Below are 23997 nucleotides of genomic sequence, written 5' to 3' on the forward strand. Positions count from 1 at the left end.
TTCTTTTTTAAATTTTTAAAAAATTTTTATTAACATTTTCCATGATTATAAAAAAATATCCCATGGTAATTCCCCCCCCCACTTTCCCCTTTGAAATTCCATTCTCCATCATATTACCTCCCCAACTCAATCATTGTACTTACATATATACAATATCAACCTACTAAGTACCCTTCTCCTTTCCTTTCTCTTCCCTTTATGTCTCCTTTTTAACTTACTGGGCTCTGCTACTAAGTATTTTCCTTCTCACGCAGAAGCCCAATCATCTGGAGCTAGGATCCACATATGAGAGAGAACATGTGGCACTTGGCTTTCTGGGCCTGGGTCCTTTTTTTGTTTCTTATAGATCCTCACTTGTTCATCATGAAATAGATTAATTTTTTTAAATGAATAATGATCAAATCACTGTATTTAAAAAATCTTTTTTTTTTTTTTTTGTTTGCAAGGAGAGTGTGAGACAGAGAAAATACAAATAAATGAGAGTAAATGGGCACTCCATGTTGTCTTGCCACTGCAAGTGAACTCCAGACCCATGCACCACTTTGTATACCTGGTTTTACCTAGCTGGGCATTGGGAAACTGAACCTGGGCCATCAGGCTTTGTAAGCAAGCGCCCTTAACCACTGTGCCGTCCCCAATATTTGTGTACTCATCACTTGTGTCATATGTCCTCTCTTATTATATATTGGGTTCTTTATTTCCCTTTCTTCTGTCAGGAAATTTATTACCGAAAAAAAAGACAGGACAGTTTTTTTTTTTTAAGATTTGTGGATTGAATTGTCTGATGCTATGTCCTCTTAGTATGCTTGGAAATTGGATGGAATATACCCTTTGTGAGTCAGTCACTCCAATGCTTCAGCACGCTACATTCTCAATAAGCTTTTTGTGGAAGAATCATTCCATTCAGTGACAGCAAAATTAAGTTCAGGTTTATTTTATTTTATTTTTGGTGTATGTACCTGCCACAAAGTTTATATGGAGGTCTGGGGACAACCTCAGGTGTGTTCTTGCTCTCCACTTGGTTTGAGACAGGATTTTCATTATTCAATACTCTGTTCACTAGGCTAGCTGGCCTGTGAGCTTCTAGCGGATTCTTTTTTTCTACTTTCCATCTCATTGTTAACTTGCTAGAATGATAGATGACTGCTACAGCTTTACATGGGTTCTGGGGGAATCTCAACTCAGGTACTCAAGTTTATCCATTTCCCCAGCAAGTTCATGTTTTTGTACCAAAATCTATTATCTGCTTTCTTCCTTGTATGCCTATCATTGCTTCTGAGCCCTAGAGAGACTAGACTCCTTTTTAAAAACAAAACAAAACAACAACAACAAAAAAAACAGCATCTATTTATTTATAAGGGGCAGGGGAGAGGAAGGGAAGGAAGAAGGAAGGAAGGGAGGGAAAACAGAGTATGGGCACTACAGGTTCTCCAGCCACCATAAAAAACTCCAGATGCGTGTGTCACTTTGTGCATCTGACTTTGTGGGTACTGGGGAATTGAACCTGGGTCATTAGGATTTGCAAGCAAGTACCTTAACCACTGGTCCATCTTTCCAGTCTGTAGACTCTTTATATTTTTTTACTTATTTTTTCTAGACTCCTTTTAATTCCTGAGATTCTTTCAATAGTTCCACCTTTTAGTATGCTCATTCTCTCATCTGAACAGCTGGTATATTTTTCTGTAAATCTTTCCAGGGAAATAATTTAGTCCAGGTAGGGCTATTTGTTTCTTTCTGTGTACTTTTTTTTTCCCCAAGGTAGGGTCTCGCTCTAACCCAGGCTGACCTGGAATTCACTATGTAGTCTCAGGGTGGCCTTGAACTCACAGTGATCCTCCTACCTCTGCCTCCCAAGTGCTGAGATTAAAGGCATTTGCCACCATGCCCGGCTCTTTCTATGTATATTTTTGTATTAAAGTTTGTTCATTGTCTGGATAATAGTAGGTTCAGAAGGTGAATGGGAAACCCTATCTATTTTCTGTCCTAAGTACTTTTAGTGACTTAAATGTAAAATGGCTCCCAATGATGTTTTTGTAATTAGGTGTATTTGTAATTAGGCTTCATACTTAATCCCCAACTAGTGGAGCATTTGGGGGGGTAGAACTTTGCTAGAAGAGTTGTGCCATCTGGGTGGAGGGGTGTGGGCCTTGGGGTGTTAACCTAGTTTGCCACTTAGCTCACTTGCTTTGTTTTCTCTCTGATGATATGATGATGGGATGCTGGCTGTCTGCTTCAGCCATGCTGAAAACATTCCCTCGAAACTACAAGCTGATAATTTACTCTTGTCTTCCATAGGTGCTTCTGATTACTTGTTTTCCCCTAGTAATGAGAAGGTAACTGTTATCGTGCTTTTAGCCTGGTATCTAATGGTTTTGCTGACTAATAGTGTTGCAAATTATTTAGGGACTGTACACTCAAATCAGTTCTGTGCTACTGATGTTAAACATCTTACACTCAACTTGCACACAAGGTCTCTGCATATGTGCATGCAGGAGTGAAAATTTCAGAGCTGGAATAGAGGAGAAACATATTTGGTAAACTTGTAGTGTTAGAAAATTCATTTTTACTTGGAAGAGTTTCATGGAGGTCAGCAGTACAGACAGATCAGTGATTGAGTACCAAAAATAGGAACTTGAGCACACCTTTAATCCCAGCACTCAGGAGGCAGAGGTAGGAGGATTGCCATGAGTTCAAGGCCACTCTAAGAGTACATAGTGAATTCCAGGTCAGCCTGAGCTAGAGTGAGATCCTATTTTGAAAAACTACACACACACACAGGAACTTGGCAGGATGTGATCTGAAGCCTCAGTGTTTCCAGGACTCTAGGGACAGAAGTGGGAGATCCAGTTGTAGTGGCACATGCCACCTTGAATTGCAGCACTTGGCAGGCAAAGGTAGGAAGGTCACCATGAGTTTGATGCCACATGGAGACTATAGTGAATTTCAGGTCAGCCTGAGCTAGACTGAGACCCTACCTTGAAAAACAACAAATCAAACAAAAAAGAAATGGGAGTTTCTTTAGGGTAGTGGGAGGGAGTGTTAAGTACCCAAAGAGGTGTTTTGCATGCTGTTTGAGAGAAAAGAGCACCTACTAGGTATATCCCTAGAAATTCATTGCTGATGATCACATTTTCTCTGCAGAGATATTCCTAGCTGTCATGGAGGTGGCGGAGGAGAGTCCCCCAAACCCCAGCTGTAAGATAATGACCTTCAGACCCTCCATGGAAGAATTCCGGGAATTCAACAAATATCTCATATACATGGAGTCTAAAGGAGCTCACCGAGCAGGTCTTGCAAAGGTGATTATACTCAGGTCTTGTCATACAAAAAAAGTGTCATGTGCATATGGTCTTTAAACTGTGCTCTTAGACTTTGTTTCTTCCAACAGAAGCTATCTCCATTATCTTTGATTTTGTTTAATCCTTGCCTAATAATACCTGAGCCTCAAAGAATACTTAAACATTTTTTTCTTTAAATTTTACTGCTTTGTGTCCTGTGTTCTTTTTTGTTTTACTTATTATTTTATTTATTTCAGGGAGGGGGGAGGGAGAGGGAGGGAGGGAAGGAGGTGAGAGGCAGACAGAGAAAGAGAACAGGCATGCCAGGGTCTCTAATCACGTAAAACAAACTTTAGACATGTGTCCTACCTTGTGCATCTGGCTTTATATGGATACTGGGGAATCCAACTCAGGCCACTAGGCTTTGCAGGAAAGCACCTTAACCCCTGAGCCATCTCTCTAGCCCTCTATTTTTTTTTTTTTTTTTTTTTAAATGAGGGAGGTTCAGAGAAACCAGAGATCCATGTGTCAGTTTCAGAGATATCTTAACCCCCTCCTTTTTGCCTCCCTTTTTTGAGGCAGGTTCTCACTCTACTCAGGCTGATCTGGACCTTACTCTGTAACCCCAGGGTGCCCTCAATCTCATGACACTCTTCCTACTTCAGCCTCCCAAGTGCTAGGATTAAAGGTGTGTGCCACTATACATGGGTATTAAGAGATTTAAAAAAATTGTATTTTGGTGTTTTTATACATAAATGCATTTTTATCAATGTACCCCAACATTTCCCTTCCTTATCACCCTCATTCTCTCTACTCCTTCTCATCACTTAACCAATAGGTATATCACTTAAGAGAATGACTCTCTTTCTCTTGGCAACTGTTGATTGTCATTTACTCATCAGGGTGGGACTCCAAAGCCCCTCCCCTGTCTATAACGGAGTATTGACTGGGCCTCATCATGTTCAGATCCTATGCAGGTAATCCCAGCTGCCAAGAGTTGAGAGACAGCATTGTCCTGTCTGGATTACAGAGTTCCCTAGTGCTCCTTTTCCTCCAGCTTTTACATTCTTTCTGCCCCAACTGCCACAGTGTTTCCTGAGCCCTGTGTAGGTCCTAGCATTCACCAGTCAGTTATTAAGCACTTGATCAGTTATAGTTCTCTATATTGACTTTCTCTACTGCTAAATGAAAAATAATTAATTAAAAGCCAAAGAAAGATTTTTTCTTCTTTTTAAGCAAAATATATAAAGTGTGAACTATATTTTTTTTTACTTATTTTGAGAGGCGGGGGGAGAGGGAGAGAGGAAGAGAATGGACGTGTCAGGGCCTTTAGCCATTGCCAACAAACTCCAGAAGCACCACCTTGTGCATCTTATGTGGGTCTTGGGGAATCCAACCTGGGGGCCTTTAGCCATTGCCAACAAACTCCAGAAGCACCACCTTGTGCATCTTATGTGGGTCTTGGGGAATCCAACCTGGGTCCTTTGGCTTTAAAGGCTAGCACCATAACTGCTAAGCCATTCCTCTAGCCCAACTAAAGAAAGATTTTCTGGCATAGACTGAGAGCAGAACAGAACCATCTGTGGGTATCAAGGTAAATATTTAGGAGGCAGTTTGTCAACACATCTGTTTGGCAATAAAACAGTTCTTCCCTAGGAGCTATATTCTTCTAAGCCATGGAGTTTTATTTATTTGAGAGAGAGAAAATAGAGAGAGTGGGTGTGCCAGGGCCTCCAGCCATTGCAAATGAACTCCAGATCATGCCCCACCTTGTGCATCTAGCTTTATGGGGATGCTGGGGAATCGAACCTTGGTCCTTTGGCTTTGCAGGCAAATACCTTAGCCACTAAGCCATTTCTCTAGCCCAAGTCATGGGCTTTTGTTCCCCACCCTTGCTTTGGAGAAGGCCTCAAATAAAATCCTAGAGCTGTTGGTTACCCTTGTACTGGTTATGTCACTTTTGCATTGGAAGTCATGTCTTGCCTGAGGGTCAGTATTGTAGAATGTAGGAAACACTGCTGGGTGATAGTATTGATGGCTTTTTTTTTTTTTTTTGAGGCAATCAAAACAGACTGCCTCCCCCCCCCCCCCTTAAATGAGAGAGAGAGAGAGGGAGAATATGAATACAAATGAATTGGCACGTCAGGGCCTCTAGCCACTTCACTCAAATGCCAGATACTCATGCCCCCTTGTGCACATGTGCAACCTTGCATACTTGTTTCACTGTGCGTCTGGCTTACGTTGGACTTGGAGAGTAGAACATGGGTCCTAAGGCTTCACACGCAAGCACCTTAACCGCTAAGCCATCTCTCCAGCCCCTAATGAATTTTCTCATTCAGCAGTCTGCATAGCTCCTTCTAACACTATGAAAATTAGCCAGTGAGGAGGAAGCTTCAGCTCCAGCTTGGTTTCTCAGTGTCCTGCTATGAACAGATGTGGCATCTTCAGAAACAAGGTTTTACCTTTCAATTCTGGTGGCCAGCCAAGAGCCATGGCAAGAATGTGTATTGTTTTCCATGTATGTATATGTGTATGTATAGATATATATTTTTAAGTTTAGTATTAGATTTAATGTTTTTTTTTTTTTTTTTTTGATGTTGCCTGAGTGTTGCTTAACTTACCCCACTCCCTGTTGTCCATCTCCTTGTCTTCCCTCCTGCTTATCTCTTGCAACTGTTTGTTTCTATGGCATGTTTGCCTAACTATCTCCCCCTTTCTCTTTTTTTCTAATTTCTTGGTTTTTGCAGATCCTCTTAAGTTGTACTCACTGGTCTGAAGATTTGAAGTCAGGATCTATGTATGAGAGAGAATTTAACTATTCAACCTGAATTAAGAGAAAGAGGCAAATAGGGAGAGAGAGAAAGGGCATGCCAGGGCCTCCAGCCACTGAAAATGAACTCCAGCTGCATGTACCATCTTGTGCATCTGGCTTACATGGGCCCTGGAGAATTGAGCCTCAAACCAGGGTCCTTACGCTTCATAGGCAAGCACTTAACTGCTAAGCCATCTCTCTAGCCCTTCTATTTTTTTTTTTTTTTCTTTTTTTGAGGTAGGGTCTCGCTCTAGCCCAGGAATACCATGTTTTTAAAAGATTTATCTGTATTTATTTATGAGAAAGAGCAAGCAAGCAAGAGAATGAGCATGCCACAGCCTCTAGTCATTGCAAATGAACTCCAGATGCATGTGATATCATGTGCATCTGGCTTATGTGGGTACTAGGGAATTGAACCTAGGTCATTAGACTTTGCAGGCAAGTGCCTTAACTACTAAGCCATGTCTCTAGACCCTGTACCATGTTTTTATTACTCACTTATTAGTTGGTGAACATCTAGGCAAATTCCCTTTCCTAGCTATTGTGAGCAGAGCAGTGATGAACATGAATATGCACATATCTCCGTAATAGGCTAAAGCATTTTATTGGCATATGCCCAGGAGTGCTATACCTAGGGGTCATGTGTTAGTCTTTTCTTAACTCTCTTTTTCCCCCTCAAGGTAGAGTTTCACTCTAGGCTGATCTGGAATTCACTATGCAGTTTCAGAGTGGCCTTGAACTCAAAGCAGTCTTCCTATCTCTGCCTCCCAAGTGCTGAGATTAAAGGCATGTGCCATCACACCTGGCTTTCCCTTTTGTTTTAAGGCAAGTTCTTTCAGGTAGCCATGGCTTCTGACATTTTGATAGGGTGGGACCTGGGCATCTGCACTCAGGTACTCAGGTTTATGCTGTAAGTGTTTCACCCACTGAAGCCATTTCTCAGGCCCTCAGAAAAGCTGTTTTAAAAATATTTTATTTATTTGCACATGGGAGGGGACAGGGCCTCTTGCTGCTGTAAACAAACACCAAGTGCTTATGCTATTTTTTTTTTTTTTTTTGCATCTGGCTTTATGTAGATGCTTGTGGTTTGAAGCTGGACTGTTAGGTTTTTTTTTTTTTTTTTTTTTTTTTTGTTTGTTTGTTTTGGTTTTTGGTTTTTCGAGGTAGGGTCTCACTCTAGCCCAGGCTGACCTGGAATTCACTATGGAGTCTCAGGGTGGCCTCAAACTCACGGCAATCCTACCACCTCCTGAGTGCTTGGATTTAAGGCATGAACCACCACTCCCGGTGACTGATAGGTTTTGTAAGCAAACACCTTTAACCACTTAGCTATCTTCTCAGAGGCCAAGGTAGGAGTATAGCTATGAGTTCAAGGCTACCCTGAGACTACAGAGTAAATTCCAAGTCAGCCTGAGCTAGAGTGAGTCCCTATTTTGAAAACCAAATAAAAAAATAAATAAAATAAAGGGGGGTTGGGAATGAGAACCAACACCTAAAAGATGTGTTGTGACCTCCACAAACTATCATGGTACATATATGGTAAATGTGCATACATATCCATACATACCAAAATCGAGTTTCTAGGGATTCAGGAAAGTCCTTGAACCCCAAAACCTAGGTTCCTGTCTACTTTTAATCAAATAACTGATTAAGACTGAGAAGGATATTTATTAAATTACTAGATTTATTTAGGGAAGTACAGAACCAAGGAAAAGAGGATGAATATACCTACATAGCTTGAGAGCCCATTTGGTAGGCCTGAAAAAAAAAAACGGACAGAAAAGAAAGTACAAAGAGCTCCTGACATGTGGAAAAGGAGTGCATGTGGAAATTAAGAGCTAGGGGGCTGAGCTGAGGCAAAGTTCATTAGAAGCTGGAGGTTCAGGAAGCACAGAGCCATTTTCAGCTTTTCAAAGACGCTCCATGATGATTCCCACAGTGCCTGTACCAGTTTACATTTGCATCTGTAGCTAATAAGGGCTTCCCTTTCCCCATGTCCTCACCAGTGTATGTCATTTTCTTGATGATTGCTAGTCTGACTGGAGTGAGATGAATCTCAAATAGTTTTTTTTGTTTCCATATGAATGTTAAGGTTATCTTTTCTATTTTGATAAAGAATGCTACTGGGATTTTGATTGGAATTGCATTGAATCTGATTTTCTTTATTTATTTGGGAGAGGAGAGAGAGAGAAAGAGAAAAGGATATGGGCGTTCCAGGGCATCCATCCATTGCAAACCAACTCCAGACGCATGTGTCATCTTGTGCACCTGGCTTATGTAGATCCTGGGGAATCAAACCTATGTCCTTTGGCTTTGCAGGCAACTGCCTTAATTGCTAAGCCATTTCTCAAGCCACTGATAATTGCTTTTTTTTTTCTTTTTTCTTTTTTGTTTTTTTGATGTAGGGTCTCATTCTAGCCAATGCTGACCTGGAATTCACTATGTAGTCTCAGGGTGGCCCCAAACTCTCGGTGATCCAGCTACCTCTGCTTCTTGAGTGCTGGGATTAAAGGTGTGCGCCACCACTCCAGGCTTTGATTATTGCTTTTGATGGAGTGACCTTTTCACAATTTTAATTCTCCTAATCTATCAGCAAGTAAGATTTTTCCATCTTGTCGTATCATGCTTGGTTTCTTTATTAGAGTTGTAAAGTTCTCATAGTAGATTGTATAGGCCAGCGTATGTACATTAAATGTCACAACTTTCCTCAATTTCTCATGAATGGTAAATAAACCTGAAGCTTAATGTGTTCCCCTTTGCTTTTTCCAGGCCTCGATTCTTCTACTTTTTTTTTTTTTTTTGTCTCCCTCCCTCTTTCCTTCCTTCCCTTCCTCCCTCCTTCCCTCCATGTTTTTGAGATAGTGTCTCATTCTTTAGCCCAGGCTGGCTTGGAACTCAGTAGGTAGTCCAGGTTACTTTTGAATTTGTGGTAATCCTCCTGCCTCAGCCTCTTCAAGTACAAGGATTACACCTAGTACCATTTTATTTATTTGATTTTTAGACTTTAAAAAAAAATTGCTTTTATTTTTGTTTATTTATTTGAGTGTGACAGACACAGAGAGAAAGACGAGGGGAGAGAAAGAGAGAGAGAGAGAATATATCGGTGTGCCAGGGCCTCTAGCTGCTGCAAACAGATGTGTACGTCCCCTTGTGCATCTGGCTAATGTAGGTCCTGGGGAATCGAGCCTTGAACTGGGGTCCTTAGGCTTTACAGGCAAGTGCTTAACCACTAAGCCCTCTCTCTGGCCCTGATTTTTAGACATTTTTGTTGTTGTTGTTGTTGAGGTAGGGTCTCATTCTAGCTTAGGCTGGACTGGAACTCACTCTGTAGTCCTAGGCTGATTTGAATTCACCCCAGCCTTCCTATCTCTGCCTCCCAAGTGCTGGGATTAAAGGATTAAAGGCATGTGCCACCATGCCAGGTTCTCTTCTCTTCTCTTCTCTTCTCTTCTCTTCTCTTCTCTTCTCTTCTCTTCTCTTCTCTTCTCTTCTTCTCTTCTCTTTCCTTCTTTTAATATTTTTATTTGTTTACTTGCAAGGAGAGAGACAGTATGAGTTAACATGGGTGTGCCAGTGCCTCCTAGCACTGCATAGGAACTCCAGATGCATGCACCACTTTGTACATCTGACTTTAGGTGGGTACTGGGGAATTGAACCCAACCTGTCAGGTTTTGCAAGCAAGCACTTTAATAGCTGAGACATCTCTCCAGCCCTCCAGCCTTCCTTTTTTTTTTTTTAATTAATTTACCTTTATTTGTTTTTTTTAGGTATGGTTTCATTCTAGCTGAGGCTGACCTGGAATTCACTATGCAGTCTCAGCCTGGCCTTGAGCTCACTGTGATGCTCCTACCTCTGCCTCCCAAGTGCTGGGATTTAAAGTTGTGTGCCACCACTCCCGGCTTAATTTACATTTTTTTTTTTTTTCTAGGTAGGGTCTCACTGTAGCCCAAGCTGACCTGGAATTCACTATGGAGTCTCAGGGTGGCCTTGAACTCATGGTAGTCTGCCTACCTCTGCCTCCCAAGTGCTGGGATTAAAGGTGTGCACTACCATGGCAAACTTAATTTACTTAAAAAATTCTTTTGTTTATTTTTAGTTATTTATTTTTATTTATTTGCCTCACCTTTGTGTGTTTTGCTTATGTGGGAACTGCAGAGTCGAACATGGATCCTTAGGCTTTACGTTCAAGGATGTTAACCACGAAGCCATCTCTCTGGCCCCTTTTAGTCATAGTTATGTGAGTCTAATTTATATAAGATGTAATTTGTAATTTAAGGACTGGAGAGATGGCTTCGTGGTTTTAATGCAAAGCCAAAGTACCGAGGTTCTATTTCCCTGAACCCAGGTTCTATTTTCCTGAACTCACATAAGCCATATGTTCATGATGGTGCAAACATCTGGAGGGTTTTTTTTTTTTTTTTTTTTTTTTGCAGTGGCTGGAGGCCTTGACATACATTCTCTCTCCTCTCTTTCTCTCTCAATAAATACATAAATAAAAATGAAATGAAATTTGTCATTTAATATTTTTTTGGTATAACCATGGGATTGTATTGCTATTTGTATTATCAAATTCCAGAACAATTTTTTCTTCAGAGAAACTTTATCCATTAATCAGCTATTTCCTAGTTGTTGCTATCTCCCCAGCCCTAAGCAGTAACACTCTGCTTTCTCTTAAGTATTTTCCTATTATATTTTCTTTTTAGCTATTTGTTTATCAGATGTGAAAAGTGCTAGACATGGTGGCTCATGATTTTAATACCAGCATTTGGGAGGCTGAGGTAGGAGGATCACCATGAATTTGAGGACAGCCTGGATTACAGAATGAGTTCTACTTTAGCCTGGGCCAGAGTGTGACCTTGTTTTAAAACACAAACAAAACAAATGGTCTGGAGAAATGGCTTAGTGGGTAAGGCATTTGCCTGCAAAGCCAAATTATCCTGGTTCAATTCTCCAGGACTCATGTAAGCCAGGTGCACAAGGGGCACATGCATCTGGAGTTTGTTTGCAGTGGCTGGATGCCCTGGAGCACCCATTCTCTCTTTCTCTCAAATAAGTAAATAAATAAATAAAATATATTCAAAAATCTTTAAATAAAACAAAACAAGAAACTAAAAGAATGAAAACTGCTGCTATGTGCCATGGGTGTTTGTGAAGGCTACATGGGGACAGTAGACAAAGCTCCTGCCACTATGGAGCTTCTGTTCTTAAAACACATTAGGATATTGAGATAAGATGGGGACAGAGTATACCAGGGTCTGTCTCCATGGAGCTTCCATTCTAGAAACAATATATTTGGATATTCATAGATATGGGCATTTACGTGGAGACTGAAAGGATAAAAAGAACTGAGCTTCTTTCAAGTTGTAGAGGTGAAATAAATGTCAGTCCAATGGCCTGGGAGTGGTCCTAAACACTATATGTGAGAGGAATAGGAAGGTGATCTATGGAGTTTGTGCTCATTAAGCAGAGGAACAAGGTTCATAAATAAGGGGCTGAAGGGTTAGATTATATCTGTCTTGTTCAGTAATAGTAAAGCATCAAGTTTTTGTTTATTAGATTGTTTTGAGAAATGTCCCGTATAGCCCTGCTGCCCTTGTACTCACTGTGTAGTGAAGATTGACCTTATCTTGGTCTTCCTGTGTCTACATCCCAAGTGCAAAGATCACAGGCCTCACCTTGCTAAAACATCATGGGTTTTATTCTACCTGTAATGAGGAGCAATGATGAGAAAGGAAAATGTAGTAGCTGTTGGCTTTTTTTTTGTTGTTGTTGTTGTTGTTGTGTGTGTGTGTATGTGTGCATGTGTTTGCATAGTACGTGTGATGTGCTGATGCATTGCCCCTTTTGCCCACACGCTGCCCCCCGTGGGTATCCTCCTCCATCATTCAGCCCCTTATTTTCCCTTGCAACAGAGTCTCTTAGCTCCAGGGATTCTTCCTTCTCTGCTTACCACAGGACTGGTGATACAGATGTCCATGGAGATTTGAATTAGCTTGGGCTCAGATTCGCTCAGACCCTCATACTTTCATAGGAAGTGCCCTTAACCACTGAGCCATTGCTCAAGCCCTCTTTTCCTGCTTTTGAGACCTTGTATGAAATATCACTTTGGCTTCCATATGAAGATTAAACTTGATGTGAGGGCAGAGTGCTTATAGGGAGTTGAGTCTTGTCTTGAGTAGTGTGTTTATGTAGTGAAGAGCCTAGATAGTTGAAGAAGTCATCTTCAGTTTGTTTGAAAATATCCATCTGTTCTTGTTCTTACATGTGGCAGATTATATCCTGAAAATATTGTCCATTTCTGTAATGGATATATATTTTAATTTAAAACTTAGCCTTGGAAGAATACATTTTGTTGTGCTTCAGATAATCATTGCTTATGTGTAGTTTATGATCTTGGCTTCTGTAGAGTGGTCAGTGTTACCACATTAATGTGTGTGCCTGGCTGAGCCTACTGTTGGGCTGAGCCACTTCAATGGACCTGTGAGAAGTTTTCTTGATACCTTCATCTCTACTGTGAAAATTAGGTAGTGCAACACAATTCTTTGTCATTTGTGACATCTTGTCTCTGGAGGTTTGTCATTTTGTTATATGTCCTGTTTAGGTTCAAAGTTCAAGGCCACCCTGAGACTACAGAGTTAATTCCAAGTCAGCCTGGACCAGAGTGAGACCCTACCTCAAAAAAGAAGGGAGGAGGATACTTAATAGGTTGATATTGTATATATGTAATTACAATGATTGTAATGGGGAGGTAATATGATGGAGAATGGAATTTCAAATGGGAAAGTGTGGGGGTGGGGAGGGAGGGAATTACCACGGGATATATTTTATAATCATGGAAAATGTTAATAAAAATTAAAAAAAAGTCATTCCTAGAAAAGAATCTAAAATTTGAGAATATTAAACTTATTCTCAACTAGGACTGGGTGAGAATTGAAAAAAGAAAATGATACCAAAGAGAGATTTACAATGTATTTATTTCTCATAAGAGTTATCCTTGGTGCATTAACTCTTCCAATTTCTCATTTATTTGGTAACTTACAAACTGCAGACTACTTTTTTTGGAGGTAAGGTCTAGCTCTAGTCCAGGCTCACCTGGATTTCACTATGTAGTCTCAGGGTGGCCTTGAACTTTCAGTGATCCTCCTACATCTGCCTCCCGAGTGCTGGGATTAAAGGTGTGCACCACTACCACCTGGCAGATTACTTTTGGGAGCAAAGAATCATTCTTCAGTTGAACATGTGAAAACGTGTTAGCCCAGAGTCACTTTTCTTTTTTTAGTTTTTCGAGGTAGGGTCTCACTCTAGCCCAGTCTGACCTGGAATTCACTTGGTAGTCTCAGGGTGGCTTTGAACTCACGGCGATCCTCCTACCTCTGTCTCCCAAGTGCAGGGAATAAAGGTGTGTGTCATCACACCCAGCTCAGAGTCACTTTTGATTGACTTTTTTTTTTTTAGTTTTTCAAGGTAGGGTCTCACCCTGGCCCAGGCTGAACTGGACTTCACTATGTAGTCTTAGGGTGGCCTTGAACTCATGGTGATTCTCCTAACTCTGCCTCCCAAGTGCTGGGATTAAAAGCTTGCGCCACCCTGCCTGGCTTATGTTTTGATTTTTGATTATTTATTTATTTAGAGAGACTATGGGTGTACGTGGGCCTATTGCCATTGAAAAAGAACTCCAGACACAGGTACCACTTTGTGCATTTGGCTATGTGTAGAGCCTGAGTCGTTAGGGCCTTTAACACACAAAGTCATCTCTTTAGCCCTCATTTTTTTTTTTTATTAACATGAAATGAATTTCTAAGAATTTAGGCTTTATTTAGGTGGAGAGAAGATGGGAATGACTTTCTCCTTCTTTGATCTCTGAATGCAGCCTTTTCTCTCATTTTCTCTCCTTTTAGTTTTTTGAGTACATATTGAGATTAGTCTACTTTCTAGTAGTAAAGTGATAAGTTTGGTATCTTCAGAAGAGGAAGCAGCAGCCTCCCTCATGAGGGAAACACACACACACAGAGTACACCTGTGACACTCCTGGTACTGTGTGAGTGAAGCTAATGAGAACTACAGTTAAGTAGATACACCTGAGACCTGTCTGTATTTCTCCCACCTCCAAAATGAGACTCATTGACAAAGGTGGAGATATAAATTTATTCAGTCCTGTGAAAACTTTCTATTACTTATTCTAGGGGCACAGTGAACTGTTGGTTTCTAATCATTTTTGCCACTATTTATTTATTTATTTATTTATTTATTTGAGAGGGAGAGAGAGAATGGGTGCTCCAGGGCCTCCAGCCACTGGAAAGGAACTCCAGACACATGCGCCCCCTTGCGTATCTGGCTTACAGGGGTCCTAGGGAATTGAAATGAGGTCCTTTGGCTTTGCAGGCAAGTGTCTTAACTGCTAAGCCATCTCTCCAGCCCATTTTTGCCATCTTTTAGATAAAGTTACATAAATTAACCTGTTATTTCTTCTTTTAAAAATATTTTATGAGCCGAGCCAGGGCGGGCGTGGTGGCGTATGCCTTTAATCCCAGCACTCGGGAGGCAGAGGTAGGAGGCCTCAAATTGCTGCCAGCTGGGGACCTAGACAGAATTCAGAACACATAAGTTTGTGGTGGCACCTGATTCAAACCACTGTAGTCATCATATATAACCTTCTAAGTGTCCTTGGATTCAGTTTGCAAGTATATTTTTGAGTATTTTATGTCTGTGTCCATCAAGGAAATTGATCTGTAGTTTTCTCTGTGTGTCTGCCTGCCTGCTTGTCTTTATCCACTTTTGGTCCCAGGGTAATGCTGGCTTCGTAGAATGAGTTTAGTAGTGCCTTTTGCTTTCTATTTTGTAGAACAGTTTGACCAGTGTTGGTATTAGATATTCTTTAATCATGAATCTGTCTCATCCTCTGCATTTTTTAAATAATAAATTTGTCATAGATGCTGAGAAATTCTTCAGTTGCAGTGTTTTGGAAAATAATAACAATAATATTTAGCTTGGAATAGTTTAAATTAATACTTTATTATTTCATTTTTAGGTGATTCCTCCTAAGGAGTGGAAGCCAAGACAGTGCTATGATGATATTGATAATTTGCTTATTCCGGCACCAATTCAACAAATGGTCACAGGGCAGTCGGGACTGTTTACTCAGTACAACATCCAGAAAAAAGCCATGACTGTGAAGGAGTTCAGGCAGCTGGCTAACAGTAGCAAGTGAGTTATTTGAGTTTTGCTGTTTGTATATTATCTGTTGTATATGAACATGCTAAGAAAAACCAAATAGAAAAGCAGGGGGCTCCTTTGTAATCTCTTGGTTTTCTGTTCTTCAGATGGCTACTTTCTAACATGTAGTTTATTGTTAGGAAATTCTTCCATGTTTTCTTATTCTATTTCTGACAGCTATAAATGGTTCTTTTAGTTTCTATGAGTTTTTGATTCTACATGCTTCAGTTTTAGTATGAAAAATTTTCATCATGACAATGTTTGAGCTTAAAATTATACAAAGCATTGGTAATATAAAAGAAAACCTGGGCATGGTGGCTTCTGCTGTTAGCTCAGCACTTGAGAAGTTGAGCTAGGAGGATCATGAGTTCAAAGTCATCCTGGATTAGAGTGAGTTCCAGGTCAGCATGGGCTAGGGAAATTGTGCCTCAAAAATACTATCATCAACCAACAAACAAAAAAGTGCTTGGCCTGGTTCTGTGGTCCTAACATGCAGGATGGGGAGGATCACAGGCTCAAGATTTCCTTCTGCTATATAGGTAGTTCCCCAGTAAGACTGCCTATAAAAGGAGGGGGTTTAGGGAGATGGCTCAGCAGTAGAAAATGCTTGTTTGCAAAGACTGCTAACTCAGGGTCTTTTCCCCATGACCCATGTTAAACCAGTGCATGTAGTGGCATATGTGTCTGGAGTTCCTTTGTAGTGGCAAGAAGCCTTGGATCACTTGTTCTCTCTTTCCCTTTTAAATGAAATCAAATCAGTTAATCAATCAGTCCTTTATTTTATTTCAATATTTTATTTATTTATTTGAGAGAGAACATGAGGCAGATAGAAAATGGGTGCACCAGAGCCTCTAGCCACTGCAAATGGACTTCAGAAGCATGCTGCATCTTGTGCATTTGTCTTTGTAGGGGTAATGAGGAATCAAATCTGGGTCCTTTGGCTTTGCCAGCAAGTGCCTTAACTGCTAAGCCATTTCTCCACCCCCATTTTGGTTTTTTCTTGAGGTAGGGTCTCACTTTAGCCCAGGCTCACCTGGAATTCACTAGTCTCAGGGTGGCTTTGAACTCATAGAGATCCACCTACCTCTGCCTCTTGAGTGCTGTGATTAAAGGCATGCAGCACCATACCTGGCTTAAAATATTTTTAAATTTTTTATTTATTTGTTTGAGATAGAAATAGAGATAGAGAAGCAGTTATATAGAGAATAGGTGCACTAGGGCCTCTAGCCACTGCAAACACTCCGTATCTATGTGCCACTTAGTGCATCTGGCTTACATGGGTACTAGGGGATCAAACCTGGGTCCTTAGGCTTCTCAGGCAAGTACCTTAGCACCGTAACTGTGAAGCTATCCCTCCAGCCCTTTTTCTTTTCTTACTTTTCTAGATTTACTTATTAATAGTGATACAGGCTGGGTGTCATAGTGCACGCCTTTAATCCTGGCATCTGGGAGGCAGAGGTGGGAGGATTGCTGAGTTTGAGGCCACCCTGAGACTATATAGCAAATTCCAGGTCAGCCTGGACTAGAGCGGGATACTACTAAAAAAAACAAAAACAAAAACAGAAACAAAGCAAAAAAAAATGTTGATGAGCTGGGCGTGGGGCTGCATGTCTTTAATCCCAGTACTTCGGAGGCAGAGGTAGGAGGATTGCCCTGAGTTTGAGGCCACCCTGAGATTCCAGAGTAAATTTCAGGTCAGCCTGGGCTAGAGTGTAACCCTACCTCAAAAACCTCCTCAAAAGAGAGTGACACAGAATTTTAGGGTTCAGTAGAGGTTCTCTAGAATTTATGCATCCCAATTTTTGCATTTTCTCCTCCCTTCAAGAAGGAGCTAACAAAAGTGGGATAGATTAAGAATTGTTAAGTTTATTTAGGGAGAAAGCACAAATTGTGGGCCTTAGGGAACATGCTCTCATGTGGAAACACTGTAGTCTATAAGGATCATTTAAGAGCAATTGAGGTTTTTTTTGGGGGGGAGAATGAGGGTTTTTTTTTTGCGGGGGTTGGGAGAGAAAGACTGGATGAGAGCCACAAGCACATATAGAGGAGCTAAACTAATACTTTCCAGGAAAGACTGAGGTAGAGCCACAAACACATGGAGATTAGAATTTAGGTGCATATGTAGGAAGACATAGAAAGAACACACATGGTGACATATCTGCCACATGCTTTCCTATGGAGGGAAGAGGGCAAATGTTGACGCTCAAGGAAAAATAAGGGAAAATATCAAAGCAGAGATCACAAAATTCAGAAGAGAAATGAGTAATGAATAGTTATACTCATGGTTACCCTGAGTTTAAGGAAAATACTTGGATAGCATGCCTGGAGTTAGTGAGAGCATCCATGGTAGATCTAGAGTATAAGGAAAATACAGATGTGGTAAATTGAGAGACAAGAGGAAAAATCATTCATGTAATCTAAGTGAAAAGTTACCCTAGACTGTAAAACAGAGGCAATCAGAAAAGTCCCCCAGACAAGAAGCTGTATTATGCTCTACCCCCCATCCCCCATGCAGCCAGGCTGAGTGAGGGGGAAGCCAGACTCCCAGGTGTCCCTGTGGCCCTAACAAGAAGATCTGATCCAGAAAAGCAGAGCTGAGCTGAGTGGAGCTAGGTGGAGTGGAGTGGAGTGGAGTTAGCTACAGGAAGAAGACAATTGCCTGATTTGATTGTAGGTTTGGACAATGGACCTCTCATCACAACCAACCTGCCTGTGCCAGCCCATGTTGGTAGTGTGCTAGACTGGACAGCATGGGCTTGCTGTAGGTCAGTCTCTCTATATTGTGTCAGGGCGACATGACATGTGGGGTGGCATCTCCTGGTTCTCTTTGGGCCTCAATTTCTTTTTTTTTTTTTCAAATTTTTATTTATTTTTTTCAAAAAAATTTTTTAACAATAACAACAAAAGATTTATTTCAGCCTAATAGACATGGAGGTTTGCTTGCTAGTTTAAGGAGTTTCTTTCAAAGAAAGAGAGGATCTATACTCATGGAGTCTTTGTTATGTACAAAGCAGGCAAGCATTGTCTGCCAGTTTATCAGCAGCAATATTCAAGTTCAATCTCTCCTGTTTGTAAATTTGGATATGCCTTTTCTTGTTCATAGAAAGCTTCAAAATGTGTTTTTTTTTTTAATTTTTATTAACATTTTCCATGATTATAAAATATATCCCATGGTAATTCCCTCCCTCCCCACCCCCACACTTTCCCGTTTGAAATTCCATTCTCAATCATATTACCTCCCCATTACAATCATTGTAATTACATATATACAATATCAACCTATTAAGTATCCTCCTCCCTTCCTTTCTCCACCCTTTATGTCTCCTTTTCAACTTACTGGCCTCTGCTACTAAGTATTTTCATTCTCACACAGAAGCTCAATCATCTGTAGCTAGGATCCCCATATGAGGGAGAACATGTGGCGCTTGGCTTTCTGGGCCTGGGTTACCTGACTTAGTATAATACTTTCCAGGTCCATCCATTTTTCTGCAAATTTCATAACTTCATTTTTCTTTACCGCTGAGTAGAACTCCATTGTATAAATGTACCACATCTTCATTATCCACTCATCTGTTGAGGGACATCTAGGCTGGTTCCATTTCCCAGCTATTATAAATTGAGCAGCAATAAACATGGTTGAGCATGTACTTCTAAGGAAATGAGATGAGTCCTTTGGATATATGCCTAGGAGTGCTATAGCTGGGTCATATGGTAGATCAATCTCTAGCTGCTTTAGGAACCTCCACACTGTTTTCCACAATGGCTGGACCAGATTGCATTCCCACCAGCAGTGCAGAAGGGTTCCTGTTTTTCCACATCCCTGCCAACATTTATGATCATTTGTTTTCATGATGGTGGCCAATCTGACAGGAGTGAGATGGAATCTCAATGTAGTTTTAATCTGCATTTCCCTGATGACTAGTGACATAGAACATTTTTTTAGGTGCTTATATGCCATTCATATTTCTTCCTTTGAGAACTCTCTATTTAGCTCCTTAGCCCATTTTTTGATTGGCTTGTTTGATTCCTTATTAGTTAACTTTTTGAGTTCTTTGTATATCCTAGATATTAATCCTCTATCAGATATATAGCTGGCGAAGATTTTTTCCCATTCTGTAGGTTGCCTCTTTGCTTTTTTCACTGTGTCCTTTGCGGTGCAAAATCTTTGTAATTTCATTAGGTCCCAGTGGTTAATCTGTGGTTTTATTGCCTGAGCAATTGGGGTTGTATTCAGAAAGTCTTTGCCAAGACCAATATGTTGAAGGGTTTCCCCTACTTTTTCCTCTAGCAGTTTCAAAGTTTCCGGTCTGATGTTAAGGTCTTTAATCCATTTGGACTTAATTCTTGTGCATGGTGAGAGAGAAGAATCTATTTTCATCCTTCTGCAGATATTTATCCAGTTTTCAAAACACCATTTGCTGAAGAGGCTGTCTCTTCTCCAATGAGTATTTTTGGCATTTTTATCGAATATCAGGTGGCTAAAGCTACTTGGGCTTACATCTGGGTCCTCTATTCTGTTCCACTGATCTACATGTCTGTTTTTGTGCCAGTACCATGCTGTTTTTGTTACTATGGCTCTGTAGTATAGGTTAAAATCAGGTATGGTGATACCACCAGCCTCTTTTTTGTTGCTCAGTATTATTTTAGATATTCGAGGTTTTTTATGATTCCAAATGAATTTTTGGATTGTTTTTTCTATTTCCATGAAGAAAGCCTTTGGAATTTTGATAGGGATTGCATTAAATGTGTAGATTGCTTTAGGTAAGATTGCCATTTTCACAATATTGATTCTTCCAAGCCAGGAACAAGGGATGTTTCTCCACTTTCTAGTGTCTTCTGCAATTTCTCACTTGAGTGTTTTAAAGTTCTCATTGTATAGATTCTTTACTTCCTTGGTTAGGTTTATTCCAAGGTATTTTATTTTTTTTGATGCAATTGTGAATGGGAGTGATTCTCTGATTTCGTCCTCTGTGTGTTTGTTGTTAGCATATACGAAGGCTACTGATTTCTGTGTATTTATTTTGTATCCTGCTACATTGCTGTAGGTTTTGATCAGCTCTAACAGCTTGCTAGTAGAGTCTTTAGGGTCCTTTATGTATAGAATCATGTCATCTGCAAATAATGATAACTTGATTTCTTCCTTTCCAATTTGTATCCCTTTTATGTGTGTCTCTTGCCTTATTGCTATGGCTAAGACTTCCAAAACTATATTAAATAGAAGTGGAGACAGTGGACACCCTTGTCTTGTTCCTGATTTTAGTGGAAAAGCTTCCAGTTTTTCCCCATTTAGTAATATGTTGGCTGTAGGCTTGTCATAAATAGCCTTTATTATATTGAGGTATGTTCCTTCTATTCCCAGTCTCTGTAGGACTTTTATCATGAAGGGATGTTGGATTTTGTCAAATGCTTTCTCTGCATCTAATGAGATGATCATGTGATTTTTGTCCTTCAACCCGTTTATGTAATGTATTACATTTATAGATTTGCGTATGTTGAACCATCCCTGCATCTCTGGGATAAAGTCTACTTGGTCAGGGTGAATGATCTTTTTGATATACTCTTGTATTCTGTTTGCCAATATTTTGTTGAGAATTTTTGCATCTATGTTCATGAGGGAGATTGGTCTGTAATTTTCTTTTTTTGTTGTATCTTTGCCTGGTTTTGGTATCAGGGTGATGCTGGCCTCATAGAAGGAGTTTGGTATGATTCCTTCTTTTTCTATTTCCTGGAAAAGCTTAAGAAGCAATGGTGTTAGCTCTTCCTTAAAAGTCTGGTAAAATTCAGCAGTGAATCCATCCGGGCCTGGGCTTTTTTTAGTTGGGAGATTATTGATAACTGCTCGGATCTCCATGTTTGTTATAGGTCTATTTAAGTGATTAATCTCATTTTGATTTAATTTAGGTAGGTCATATAGATCAAGGAAATCATCCATTTCTTTCAGATTTTCATACTTTGTGGAGTATATGCTTTTATAGTATGTCCCTATAATTTTTTGAATTTCTCTGGAATCTGTTGTGATGTTACCTTGTTCATCTCTGATTTTATTAATTTGTGTCTCTTCTCTCTTTCTTTTGGTCAGATTTGCTAAGGGTTTATCAATCTTGTTTATCCTTTCAAAGAACCAACTCTTTGTTTCATTAATTCTTTGGATTGTTCTTTTTGTTTCTATTTCATTAATTTCTGCCCTAATCTTTATTATTTCTTCCCGCCTACTACTTTTTGGTTTGCCTTGTTCTTCTTTTTCCAAGGCTTTAAGGCGAAGCATTAGGTCGTTTACTTGCGACCTTTCTAATTTCTTAATATAGGCACTTAAGGCTATAAATTTACCTCTTAGAACTGCCTTCATTGTGTCCCAGAGATTTTGGTATGTTGTGTTCTCATTATCATTTGACTCTATAAATTTTTTGATTTCCTTTTTGATTTCTTCATTGACCCACTCGTCATTTAGTAGTGTATTGTTTAGTTTCCATGATTTTGTGTATGCTCTATAGCCTTTCTTGCTACTGATTTGTAGTTTAATTCCATTGTGGTCAGATAGAATGCAAGGAATTATTTCAATTTTCCTGAATTTGTTAAGATTTGCTTTGTGTCCTAATATATGGTCTATTTTAGAGAATGTTCCATGTGCTGCTGAAAAGAATGTATATTCTGCAGCCTTTGGATGAAATGTCCTGTATATATCTGTTAGGTCCATTCCTTCTATGACCTCATTTAGTCCAGATGCCTCTCTGTTTATTCTTTCCCTGGATGACCTGTCAATTGATGAGAGTGGGGTGTTAAAGTCACCCACCACCACTGTGTTTGGTGTTATCTGTGACCTTAGTTCTAATAGTGTTTGTTTGACGAATTTGGGAGCCCCCATGTTAGGTGCATATATGTTTAGGATTGTAATGTCCTCCTGTTGGAGTGTGCCCTTAATCAATATAAAGTGACCTTCCTTATCTTTTTTGACTAACTTCGGACTAAAGTCCACCCTGTCTGATATTAGGATAGCAACCCCTGCTTGTTTTCTAGGCCCATTTGCTTGAAACACCGTCTTCCAACCTTTCACCCTAAGATAATGTCTATCCTTTGTAGAAAGGTGAGTTTCTTGGAGACAACAAATTGTAGGATCCTGCTTTTTAACCCAGTCTGCAAATCTATGTCTTTTCGTTGGGGCATTGAGACCGTTGATATTAAGAGATATTATTGAGAGGTGTGTAGTTATGTTTGCCATTTGTGTGTGTGTGTGTGTGTGTGTGTGTGTTACTTGTTCTACCTGTGCTCTCTTCTGTTAACTGGTATTTGAGTATGGCTGGTTTTTTCTAGGTTCCTTATATGTGTGCTTTTCCTTTTGTTCAGCATGGAGGATTCTATCAAGTATTTACTGTAGAGCTGGTTTTGTCTTCAGATACTCCTTTAACCTGCTTTTGTCATGGAATGTCTTTATTTCTCCATCTATTTGGATGGATAACTTTGCAGGATAAAGTAACCTTGGTTGACAGTTGTTATCTTTCAGAACTTGGAATATATCACTCCAAGCCCTTCTGGCTTTAAAAGTTTGTGTTGAATAATCTGCTGTAATCCTGATGGGCTTGCTTTTGTAGGTAACTTGATTTTTCTCTCTAACTGCTTTCAATATTTTTTCTTTGGTTTGTGTGTTTGGAAGTTTGAGTATAATGTGGCGAGGAGAGTTTCTTTCTGGGTTTTGTCTGGCTGGGGTTCTAAAGGCTTCCTGTATCTGTATTGGCACCTCTTTCCCAATTTGGGGAAAATTTTCCTCTATGATTTTGTTGAAGATGCCTACTATGCCTCTGGAGTGGAGTTCTTCTCCTTCTACTATGCCCTGAATTCTTATATTGGATCTTTTCATAGTGTCCCGAATATCTTGAAATTCCCACTCATACTTTTCTATAAGTTTGTCTTTCTCTTTGTTGGACTGCATTAGGTCTGCCACCTGATCTTCTAGCTTAGATATTCTGTCCTCTCCCTCATCCATCCTACTGGTGAGATTTTCTACAGAGTTTTTTATTTCATTAACTGTGTTCTTCATTGCTAGTAATTCTGACTGGTTTTTCTTTATTATTTCTGTTTCTCTATTTATGTCTTGTATTGCCTTCTTTATTTCATTAAATTGGTGTCCTGCCTCTTCTTTGATTCCTTTGATTTCCTCTTTGATTTCTTCTTTGATTGTTTTCATGTGTTCTTTGACCTCTTTGAACATATTTATAATTATTCTTTTGAACTCTTTCTCAGGCATTTCCTCTAACTCTTTCTCACTGGAGGACATTTCTGATGCATTAATACTTTTAGGTGGATTTATATCGTCTTGCTTTTTAGTGTTTCTTGTGTTATAATGTATATATTTTTGCATCTTGGATTAAGTTAATGCTTGGATTTTCTAGCTAGCTGTGTATTCTTAGCTGTATCAATTGATTTGATGTAATATATTTTCAGGGTAGGACCTTAAGGTATTAGGTGTGGCTCTTAAGACTCTCAGAGTATCTACAAAGATGTTCTTAGGGGTTGAGTTTCCCTGCTATAGGAGTATTCAAGCAGGCTGAGTGGAATAAAATACTGGTAGATTCTAAAATTTAACTAAACACTGTACACATTCCATCAAAAACAGCCCCGAGAATGTATGCAAGAGTAGTTATTATAATGACCAGATCCTCTATCAACAAAGAGGTTTAGATTTCTGGTCTGTTGAGGTAT

The 23997-nt window shown here is 39.8% G+C and overlaps 1 protein-coding gene across 6 annotated transcripts in view; it reads left to right on the top strand.

Annotated features, from left to right (window-relative positions):
* Kdm4c (lysine demethylase 4C) overlaps positions 1-23997 on the top strand; it is a 370239-nt gene that overhangs the window by 49969 nt on the left and 296273 nt on the right. For 5 of the 6 annotated variants that reach the window (XM_045149440.1, XM_045149418.1, XM_045149432.1 and 2 more), the window contains exons 2-3: positions 3142-3299; positions 15119-15294. In XM_045149440.1, coding sequence (XP_045005375.1) covers positions 3159-3299; positions 15119-15294 — 317 coding nt within the window. In that variant the 5' untranslated portion in view covers positions 3142-3158. Of the gene's footprint in view, positions 1-3141; positions 3300-15118; positions 15295-23997 lie in introns of those variants that run through there. The other variant, XM_045149449.1, reaches the window with a different exon arrangement.

The sequence above is a fragment of the Jaculus jaculus genome, chromosome 1, assembly GCF_020740685.1.
Source record: "Jaculus jaculus isolate mJacJac1 chromosome 1, mJacJac1.mat.Y.cur, whole genome shotgun sequence".
In the NCBI taxonomy this organism is placed as follows: domain Eukaryota; kingdom Metazoa; phylum Chordata; class Mammalia; order Rodentia; family Dipodidae; genus Jaculus; species Jaculus jaculus.